This window comes from Terrapene carolina, unplaced genomic scaffold (assembly GCF_002925995.2).
Source record: "Terrapene carolina triunguis isolate 2854851 unplaced genomic scaffold, T_m_triunguis-2.0 Scaffold66, whole genome shotgun sequence".
NCBI lineage: Eukaryota > Metazoa > Chordata > Testudines > Emydidae > Terrapene > Terrapene triunguis.
The window spans coordinates 42,440,500-42,452,069 of NW_020664417.1; the positions used below are offsets into that span (position 1 = coordinate 42,440,500).

At 36.4% G+C, this 11,570-nt stretch overlaps 1 protein-coding gene across 4 annotated transcripts in view; it reads left to right on the forward strand.

Moving 5' to 3' along the window:
• Window positions 1-11,570, forward strand: part of TENM3 (teneurin transmembrane protein 3) — a 665,511-nt gene that overhangs the window by 467,388 nt on the left and 186,553 nt on the right. Inside the window, exon 6 of one of the 4 annotated variants that reach the window (XM_024194541.2) lies at window positions 4,413-4,511. The exons of the other annotated variants lie outside the window; for them this stretch is intronic. Within the exon in view, the coding sequence (XP_024050309.1) occupies window positions 4,413-4,511 (99 nt within the window). The remainder of the gene's footprint in view (window positions 1-4,412; window positions 4,512-11,570) is intronic. 4 annotated transcript variants of the gene reach the window in all.

Below are 11,570 nucleotides of genomic sequence, written 5' to 3' on the forward strand. Positions count from 1 at the left end.
ATCAGCTCATCAGGGAAGGGGCTTTCGTAGTGTTTTTCCAGCACTCTAGTCCTTGCCCCTTTGGCAAGACCCTAAGCAATTAGGGTGATTCCAAGCTTTATGGTTTGGTGGGCCAAGAGAACTCACTTTCTCATTACATACTACGTAGTTTGTCTCTCTTGTTTATCACTATTTATCATTTTGCAAGAGCAAATAAAATGGGCAGATAATTCCGTTTTAGTTAAAGATTTATATGTAAAGATTTTTTGTAGGATTTATTAGCATAGAGCTAAATTTTCCTTCGGTATTAATTAACACTCACTGAACAGTCAATCAGCACTAATTCACTATTGTCACTTAGAAATTTTTTATTAAAGAGAAAAGAAATTTTCCAATTGAGTCATCAAACTGAATATGCATAATTGCATTGTAGTTGGCAATAATTATTTTGACAAATTTTTATGAAATATATGTCAAGTTCATTCTTTGAAGCCTTTTCCATTATAGCTGTATAGCGGGCTGAACAATACTCAAATCAGATTTTGACTCGTTTAAAACATATGACCTACAGCTAGACACTACAGTAGGGAGCTTTGTCATTCCAGGGGTTTCAGACAATAGGTTCAAATCTCCCTTTCCAACCATTTTTTGGGAATAAAACAAGACTCGACTACTCCATTTCTTACCTTTCTTGAAAACTACTGTGTATTTTTTTTTATGATATGCAGTCACTGTGGGACAGGATTACACTGGTTTTTACCCTGTTCACATTATTTATTAACCATATTAAGTCCACTTACAGAATAAGTGAATGGGTTTTGGGGAAGAGCTCACTGCTAAGATATTCAGCCTTTTCAGGACAGCCTGTGAATCTGCAGTATATTCATAAAAAGAACAGGAGTACTTGTGGCACCTTAGAGACTAACAAATTTATTAGAGCATAAGCTTTCGTGGGCTACAACCCACTTCTTCGGATGCATATATGTAGCCCACGAAAGCTTATGCTCTAATAAATTTGTTAGTCTCTAAGGTGCCACAAGTACTCCTGTTCTTTTTGCGGATACAGACTAACACGGCTGCTACTCTGAAACCTGTCAGTATATTCATGTTATTCTTGATGCTTGCTTTGCTTGCTGGGGTTGGCACAGGAGAAAAACAGACATCTATTTTTCAGTGTGTGTGTAAAAAGGAGGATATACATTTTAAACTAGGATGCCCTTCCCAAACTGGATGGAATATTTTTGCAAAGTACACTTGTCACATCTTTTAAATGTTGCTAATCTTAACATCTGACAGTGTTTGAACATTCAGTTCCTGAACCCTTAAATATGAGCTGAAATGTGAAAATCTCACATTGTAACCAACACAACCCTACTGTAGTTTCTCTAATAGTCTCACTTGGTTGGAACTCTTGAGGTGAAGAACGAGTCTTATTTGTCATTGATTTTTTCCTTTTTTAGTTAAGATCCCCTATAGAGTGTGATTCTCAGGCTCAATTTCAACTATATTAACAACTTTATCTGGGTTAGGTCTCTGCCTTTATCTGTTTCTCTATATAGTGATTTGTTTCATCTCTAGCAATTATTTTAGCTTTTGCCCATACTCAGCTTTTTTTACCTAACTTAGATGTCCTGCAATTTTTCCACAACTGTCATTTAAAGACAGAAAATGTGAAAGTCAGTTGTATGTAGATAACCATTCTTCTATCTCTGTAGGCACAGGTTGGTGATGACTGATCAGTGAATGATATATGACTCACTCCTGTGAATAGCTCAGTAGTGTGTAGGCTGCTTTTGTGTATATGTACATGAGAATGTATGTGGAAAGGGGTTTTAGCATCCATCCTTTTGGAGAAGTTCTCATTTTGATTTTGGAGGTGGATTTCTAGATATATATTGTATAAAGTTGGATGCAGTTTTATATTTAATAGAATATTTGTTGTTTTGCTATTTCTATCTTCTGTCAATATTTGTAGTGTAAAACACTGCTGTTACTAAAGGTTTAAACTGTGAGGTGACTGGTCAATAACATGCAGCAGGGATTCATGGCCTTTTGATATAAAGGATTCTCTTTCCTTAAAGTTTTATGAGGACTTAAAACCAAACCTTCCATTGTATGAGTCCCTCCTTTCATCTCTCCACAACCCCTTTACATGATAGTGAGGTTACTGAGAGTAAGCAACAAATAACTTTCTTCTGATGGGAGTAAATAAAATCTTTTTTTTCTTTTAACCTCTGATTTCCTGCCCCCTGCATGAAATCTTTTTGGGTCATTTGAGAGCCTGGCCTATTTGCCTCTTCCCCATCTCCTCCTGTGAGTATGGTCAGCTGTAGGAGCAATATACCTGCTGGGAAAATCAAAATAAGATCAATCTAATAACAACTTTTGAAGGAATGTAGTAGCAAGGCTGTACACAGTAACTCTCCTTTTTTGTCCTTTGAACCCTTGTTTGGGAAGCCTAAATCTAAAGAAATTGTGCAGATAATTAACTGCATGCCTCTCATTATAAATATGGGTTAAATAGCTTAGTAGTTACTTATTAGGTGTTAATAAAATGGTTCATTTGTAGTCATTTAATAAAATATTTATTAACATCCTACTCTGTGTGAATATCTTCTTGAGTATTGATATCTCATTAGTTATATTTCCATAGCTTTTACCTTGTAGCTTGGTAAATGCTTTGCAAATTATTAATGTATGAAATTGCATATTGAATTACTTCTTCCTTAATACTTCTTGTCTTTTAAATATCCAAACGTACTAAACCTCTTTAAAGCAAAGTCACTTGATTATGTGTCTTAGGGTATGTCTATACTACCTGCCGGATTGGCGGGCAGCGATCAATCCAGTGGGGGTCGATTTATTGCATCTAGTCTAGATGCGATAAATCGACCCCCGAGCGCTCTCCTGTCGACTCCTGTACTCCACCGCCACGAGAGGTGCAGGCAGAGTCGACGGGGGAGCGGCAGCAGTCAACTCACCGCAGTGAAGACACTGCGGTGAGTAGATCTAAGTACGTCGACTTCAGCTACTTTATTCACGTAGCTGAAGTTACATGACTTAGATCGATTCCCCCCTTCCCCCCCAGTGTAGTCCAGGCCTTAGAGAAATATACAAGGCAGAATAAGGTAAATTGAAATTTACATCTCTCATGAAAGCAAAATTAACGCTTGTCTCAGTAAATTTTCCCAGCACTATTTGGGAATTTTAAATAGTAACCTGAATCCATGTTCATGGAAAAATTCCCAGGTTCCACTTTTGAAATGTAGCTCTTAGAATATTATAATTTTATCTAACATCTATATTAAGGTATGTGTGAGTCAAAAAAGAACATCTTTGACTCATGATTAGTTGAATTTGCTATATGAGGTGTTTAATTTGTCAGAGAAGGTGGAATTATATTTTGTATAATGGACTGTGAACTATGTTGTCAGCATTCAGGCAGGCCAAAAAACTAAACACAATTTTTATAGTTGTATGTTAATACTGTATTGCCTTTTCTCAGGCTTCAACTATAATTAAAAAGAAAATAAGTGGGAACATTACACTGTTTTAAATTAATTATCTGCTAATTTTATTGTGGAGAAGAAAAAGAAAATTGTTGAAGAAATAATTGATTGGCAAATATTTCAACACCTTTGAAGCATTTAATTAAAGCACTAACAGTCTAAAAGGCGGCATTGCAAAAAATTGCATAGATTTGTCATAGAATCATAGAATATCAGGGTTGGAAGGGACCTCAGGAGGTCATCTAGTCCAACCCCCTGCTCAAAGCAGGACCAATTCCCAACTAAATCATCCCAGCCAGGGCTTTGTCAAGCCGGGCCTTAAAAACCTCCAAGGAAGGAGACTCCACCACCTCCCTAGGTAACGCATTCCAGTGCTTCACCACCCTCCTAGTGAAGTCATTTCTAAATCAGTCAGCAAACTAGACCAAGACTTCTTTTAAGAATATGAAGGTTTCGGGAACTGTTCAACCATGATGAAGCATTTCTACTACTAGACAAGAATGTGTTTTTATTGGGGTGATTTCCAGTTAAACTAGTGCCTTTAATATTGATTAAGACACTGAGAAACAGTGTATTAATCATTTGTAGGGAAGCCTTAAATCAATTTGTATAAAGTCTGACTGCCTCCAAAAATGCAATGTACTTCAGAGAAAAGGAGTTAAGTCTCTAAAAGTTTATGGACTTGATCCAATAATACAACGTTCACTTCAGTCAAATTCAAGATCTCTTCAGTCAGCTTCCCAATTCTTCTCATGTGAACTTGATCAAATTGGATAAGCTGTATTCATGATTTACCTCTATTTACATAATTTTAATAAGTAAAGTTGCTAGCATTGCATTCAGTGATTTTTAAAAAGTACAGTCTCCTCAATTTGAAAACTTTCAATCTAATTTACTGTTTTTGTATCTTATCTCTGTATGTAGAAAATTAGGAAATCAAGCAATTCTTGCAAATGGTCATGACAGCCTTATAGAGATGGATGTGTTTACTCCAACATGCCACGATAACAGTTATGGGGATGGGTAGGTGACTCTAAGTGTTTATATGATGCTAGCTGCTGACACAGAATGAAAAATGTGACTTCAAAATCTGATTAAATTGTCCAAATAACATTTGGGATGATCTCTCCTATCTTCTGGTTCAGTTTTAAAAATTACAGTACATTTTAAGCTATTGTAGTTTTTATTATTGTAAAAGTACATTAAACTTTGCCATATTTTGTGAGCTTATATTTAAGAAAACAAGTATCTGATGGAAACTGAGTACACAGCTTCCAGAATCAGGCCGTTAATCTATAAGATATTTACTATTCAGCTGCTTTTTATTAAATAAATATTACGAAATGTTATTACAGTAAAATCACAGATCAAAGAGAGAGAATCTCCAATATTCAAAATTACATTTTTAATTTTTGCATTAACTTTTTAAACCACCCAGTGTAAAATCTGAGTGGCTAATAAATATGTCTGGTAATAGAGAATTCCATGTAGGTGAAAATTTTAAAGTAAATATTTCAGTAAATTTCTGAATATTTTTTCTCTATACAACTTTTCCATATGTATTTAAGTTTTTATATTAATATATAGCTTCTATTTGGACTACATTTCTGCAGTGCTGACAATTTATTGCCACATCATGCAGTATATTTAGATTCAAACCCCATAAAGGAAATAACTGAGAAAGGAACACAGCTTCTGAGAATACAATGCTACTTGATAGTACAAAATGATGAATTTCAGAAGTAAACTATTCATCATAAATCTGTTCTGTTGTCCTTTTGTTAATAATATGGTTAAAACAAAAGCTAGTATGTCCTAATTTTGACACCCTCACTCATGTTGCTTATCACATTACTCTAAAAACAGTCCCATTGCAATCAGTGATGCCACAAAACATAAGACCTGAGTAAGGGGATCAGTATCTAATCCTCAATAACTAGTTAATATAAAAATATTCCACTATAAGTGAATCTACTTCAACTTCCAGCAGCCCTTTTGATTCCCAGTTAGTCAAAGATTAACATCAATATGATAGTTTTGTATTAAATTTATCTAACTAATTTTATTCAAAATTGAAGAGATTACAAAAAGCCACAATAAATTCGTAAGATTTTTCTGGTTTTTTAAACTAAACATGTAAGTATACTATAATAAATAAAAAGGAATAAATGCTGTTTCCTCTAGGGATCATGTACCACACAATGCTCATTCAGATAAGTAACTGCTAACTAGCAGACTTAATAGAAACATACAGATTCATATTATATATGTTTGTAATAGGCAGCCCAAATGCATATATTTTGGCAAATGGAGCTGAATTATGTGAAATTACTGTTAGCTGATACTAATTCAGGTAACACAGCAATAAAATGTATCTTGTTTGTAAGCTTTTCATTTTTAAAATTACTATAGCAGGGATCACCTCCTGGTGTGAAAGTTGTCCAAAGATGATAACACATCAGTTCAAAAGCATAATAGATTTGAGAATACAGTATGCTATCAGCATGTAGATGCAGTTTATCAACCACACTAACACACTGTGTCACAGCTAGAATCATTTTATATTTGTTCTTTTGTTTTCATGTTGTGTGTATTATTTACATTATAATATGCTGTTTCTTAAGGATTGCTTAACTTTGCTATTTTTTATTTGCCCGGTGAAGAGCATATTAATATACTGAATTTGAAATAATAATAAAAAAGACATTCTAAAGTAAGCTATAAGGATGCATATGCCTAGTCCTTAGCAATTATTTGACTTACAGAATGTGCACAGTTGATTAATTATTATAAAACAGTTTGAAATTTCAAAGTACATCTTATTGTTTTGTTTTGTTCAGTTTACTTTACCTTAGGGCACTATTCTAATCTCGGATATGTGAATATATATCATCACATATTTTGTAAAATAAGCTACATTGGTTTTGTGTGAAAGGCCTGTTTTCTCTCTTTAACCTAATCTAATCTGATACCCTCACTACGAGTTATCGAAATCCCAAAATTTGAGTACCCAGAGAAGATTCAACATCAGTAAAATTAAATTGAGATTTCATAACAGTTTCCATTTTAACCTCTTATTTATATAGTGTCTCATAATTTTCTGAAACCTTCACCTTTTGGGTCAAAATGTCCCTGTTCTACCGAAAGTTGATTTTGTTTCTTTATTTTTGCATATGAAAGGAATAAGGTGGGAATTTCACATTATTATAGGTTGGGATGGTAGCATTGCCTGTTATTGAGGTTGCCTGACACTTCCTATTATAAGACCCTGTTCTCAGTTGATTGTAATTTTGCCAAAGTCTAATAGTTTGGGTTGAAATCTGACATGCTGGGTGTAAACCTCAGGCCGATTTTTTTGGGGGAGAGGGTGTGGGGGTAATTTCAACCAGAATGATTCAGCCATTTCCAAGAATGAGACTAGGGAAAAATATTTTGTTTTGCCCATGTTAAAAATTCTGGCAACCTTTCCTTTGAGACACCTTAGCGGTCCCATACTTTGGAGTAGGACTTGAAATTTCACTTTTGGGGGGAGGAGGGTAGTCTTTTGTCATCCCTGTCAAAATCCATGCAAATATGGCCAAGTTATAAACTTCTGAAAAATCTCAGTTTTTACATGCTCAGTAGGGACTTGCTAGAGCTTTTTAGCTTAATTCCCCGAAGTTTCAACCTGCATTGAGCATGGTCTACCCTGGGACTGAGCAGGACTTTACCTGCAAGTCATGCTTTTCCATGCAATTCCCAGCTGTTCCATGCTGTGCTGAGTCCAGATCTGGGCACCAGAACTAGGCACCTGTCTCTACTATGTTCCCAATGCCACCCACTGCTGACATTCAGGCAGCATGGAAAAGGAAGTCACATAAATAGAATGTGTAGGAGAAAAGAACTGGACCAAAACAAGGAGCCAAGGTTGGTAACAGAGAAAGAAGGAAACTGGGACTGAAAGTTGCAAGAGGAGACTGGGACTATCTTGGGAAGGAGACTGGTAGCAGCAGAAGGGTTGGGCAATGAACCTGTGACTGGGACATGGTGGGTGGGTGGAGACAAAGATCGAATGAAAAACTAGAAGGAGAGACGTGTACTGTTTGGGCAAGGAGAGTGGGACCTTGTGGGCAGAGGAAGGAGATCAGACAGGGAGTCAGGGTGAGGAATGAGAACTAGGACTGGCCTGGCAAAGAGACTGAGAAAAGAAGTACAGTTGGGGGCGGGGGGCGATGAGACACTTGGACAAAGAGCATAGCTGGGGGAGCCTGGGAAAAATGAAGCACAAACAAATAGTGATACAGTTCCTGAGTGTCTTGGATTTCTGATAAACACAGACATATGATATAGTATAGAATCTCATGCTAATATGTGGCACTATATTAATAATAAAACAAATAGTGGCCATTTAAAAATGTAATGAGTAAGGTAATCATTGAGAAGACACAAAATTCTGTTGTATAGAAGTAGTAGGCATTCAAATATTTAGTAAGCATTAGATAATGATCCCCTAAATTTAGAAATTATACATAGTAGTAGTAGTATCCACTGCCTTTTCAGTCTTTCTTTTTATAACAAGGTGAAACAAAAAATCAGTATAATCTAATAAAAGAAGAAAAATTCATATGGTAAAACTTGAAGTATAACATAAAAGCTCATGACCACTTTTAGTAAATAAATACCATTATCCAAAACAAATTAATGTCAGGATTCGCTTTATTTGTTTTGGTTGGTTGGTTTGAAGGGAATACCTGACGAATTATTAAAACTATGCTTCTGCAGCTCATAATGTTATAGTATTTTACTTTACCAACTTTTATTGCTACAATATAAAGAGCCACAGTATAGAGACCCACAGTATACAGACCCACAATGTTACAGGTATGCATTGTATGAAAGAATTTTGTGTTAAATATATAGAACATCTTTCCCTTGTAGGGAAGGAAGAAATTATTTCTGTCAACAAAGGGCAGGTTGATATCATACACCGTGAAACCCTTTACCGTCTTTATTATTTTCTTCTTTGTCATAATCCTTGCCATGAGCAGTGTCTTGGATAGTGTTAAATAATCTTGCTGCTGTTATCTGATCCCAGAATGTATACTATTTCCCATCAAAAGTGGCTTTGAGTTTTGCCTGATAGGAAGCCGAGGCTTTAGTTTCTTTGCTCACAAAATTCTTTCTTTATTATTATTTTATTTTGTTTTATTTTATTAGAATAGTCCCTTGTCCCAGCCCATGTAGCTGGCCCAAGATCTTGGAAAAATAGCAATTTGGCCTTTTAAATTCTGGTTTTTACATAGAACATACAGCAAGCAGAATTCTGCTGCAGTCCTTCAAATTAGATAGCATTAAAATTAGGGCTGTCAAGCGATTAATTGCGCTGTTAAACAATAATAGAATACCATTTATTTAAATATTTTTGGATATCTTTTACATTTTCAAGTATATTGATTTCAATTACAACACAGAATACAAAGTGTACAGTGCTCACTGTATATTTTTATTACAACTATTTGTACTGTAAAAATAAAAGAAATAGTATTTTTCAATTCATGTAATACAAGTGGTGTAGTGCAATCTCTTTATCATGAAAGTTGAACTTAAAAATGTAGAATTATGTACAAAAAATAGCTGCATTCAAAAATAAAACAATGTAAAACTTTAGAGCCTACAAGTCCACTCAGTCCTCCTTCTTGTTCAGCCAGTCGCTCAGACAAACAAGTTTGGTTACAATTTGCAGGAGATAATGCTGCCCACTTCTTGTTTAGTGTCACCTGAAAGTGAGAACAGGCTTTCACATGGCACTGTTGTAGCCGGCGTCACAAGATATTTACCTGCCAGATGAGCTAAAGATTCATATGTCTCTTCATGCTTCAACCACCATTCCAGAGGACATGCATCCATGCTGATGATGGGTTCTGCTCGATAATGATCCAAAGCAGAATGGACCGACGCACGTTCATTTTCATCATCTGACTCAGATGCCAAATCTCACATTGATACCTTCTTTGTGTTTTGTCAGATCTGCTGTGAAAAGAATGAGGAGTTCTTGTGGCACCTTAAGGACTAACAAATTTATTTGGGCATAAGCTTTTGTGGGCTAAAACCCATTTCATCAGATGCATGCAGTGGAAAAGAGAGTAGGAAGATATATATATATATATATATATATACACAGAGAACATGAAAAAATTGGGGTTGCCATACCAACTCTAATGAGACTAATTAATTAAGGTGGGCTATTATTAGCAGGAGGAAAAAAAACTTTTGTAGTGATAATTAGGATGGCCCATTTCAAACAGTTGACAGGAAGGTGTGAGTAACAGTAGGGGAAAAATTAGCATGGGAAAATAGTTTTTAGTTTCTGTAATGACCCACTCTCAGTCTTTATTCAAGCCTAATTAGTGGGGAACATGGAGACCTGGGAGATGGGTCGGAGACGAGAGGGAGTGTGGGCTATATTGGCAGAGAGAAAGGAGGGTCAGGACAAAACCGGGAGGAAAGATCAAACCAGTATCTTAGATGCCTATATACAAATGCGAGAAGTATGGGTAATAAGCAGGAAGAACTGGAAGTGCTAATAAATAAATACAACTATGACATTGTTGGCATCACTGAAACTTGGTGGGATAATACACATGATTGGAATGTTGGTGTGGATGGATACAGCTTGCTCAGAAAGGATAGACAGGGGGAAAAGGGAGGAGGTGTTGCCTTATATATTAAAAATGTACACACTTGGACTGAGGTAGAGATGGACATAGGAGACGGAAGTGTTGAGAGTCTCTGGGTTAGGCTAAAAGGGGTAAAAAACAAGGGTGATGTCATGCTAGGAGTCTACTACAGGCCACCTAACCAGGTGGAAGAGGTGGATGAGGCTTTTTTTAAACAACTAACAAAATCATCCAAAGCCCAAGATTTGGTGGTGATGGGGGACTTCAACTATCCGGATATATGTTGGGAAAATAACACAGCGGGGCACAGACTATCCAACAAATTCTTGGACTGCATTGCAGACAACTTTTTATTTCAGAAGGTTGAAAAAGCTACTAGGGGTGAAGCTGTTCTAGACTTGATTTTAACAAATAGGGAGGAACTCGTTGAGAATTTGAAAGTAGAAGGCAGCTTGGGTGAAAGTGATCATGAAATCATAGAGTTTGCAATTCTAAGGAAGGGTAGAAGGGAGAACAGCAAAATAGAGACAATGGATTTCAGGAAGGCGGATTTTGGTAAGCTCAGAGAGCTGATAGGCAAGGTCCCATGGGAATCAAGACTGAGGGGAAAAACAACTGAGGAGAGCTGGCAGTTTTTCAAAGGGACACTATTAAGGGCCCAAAAGCAAGCTATTCCGCTGGTTAGGAAAGATAGAAAATGTGGCAAAAGACCACCTTGGCTTAACCACGAGATCTTGCATGATCTAAAAAATAAAAAGGAGTCATATAAAAAATGGAAACTAGGACAGATTACAAAGGATGAATATAGGCAAACAACACAGGAATGCAGGGGCAAGATTAGAAAGGCAAAGGCACAAAATGAGCTCAAACTAGCTAAGGGAATAAAGGGGAACAAGAAGACTTTTTATCAATACATTAGAAGCAAGAGGAAGACCAAAGACAGGGTAGGCCCACTGCTTAGTGAAGAGGGAGAAACAGTAACAGGAAACTTGGAAATGGCAGAGATGCTTAATGACTTCTTTGTTTCGGTCTTCACCGAGAAGTCTGAAGGAATGCCTATCCTAGTGAATGCTAATGGGAAGGGGGTAGGTTTAGCAGACAAAATAAAAAAAGAACAAGTTAAAATCACTTAGAAAAGTTAGATGCCTGCAAGTCACCAGGGCCTGATGAAATGCATCCTAGAATACTCAAGGAGCTAATAGAGGAGGTATCTGAGCCTCTAGCTATTATCTTTGGAAAATCATGGGAGACGGGAGAGATTCCAGAAGACTGGAAAAGGGCAAATATAGTGCCCATCTATAAAAAGGGAAATAAAAACAACCCAGGAAACTACAGACCAGTTAGTTTAACTTCTGTGCCAGGGAAGATAATGGAGCAAGTAATTAAGGAAATCATCTGCAAACACTTGGAAGGTGGTAAGGTGATA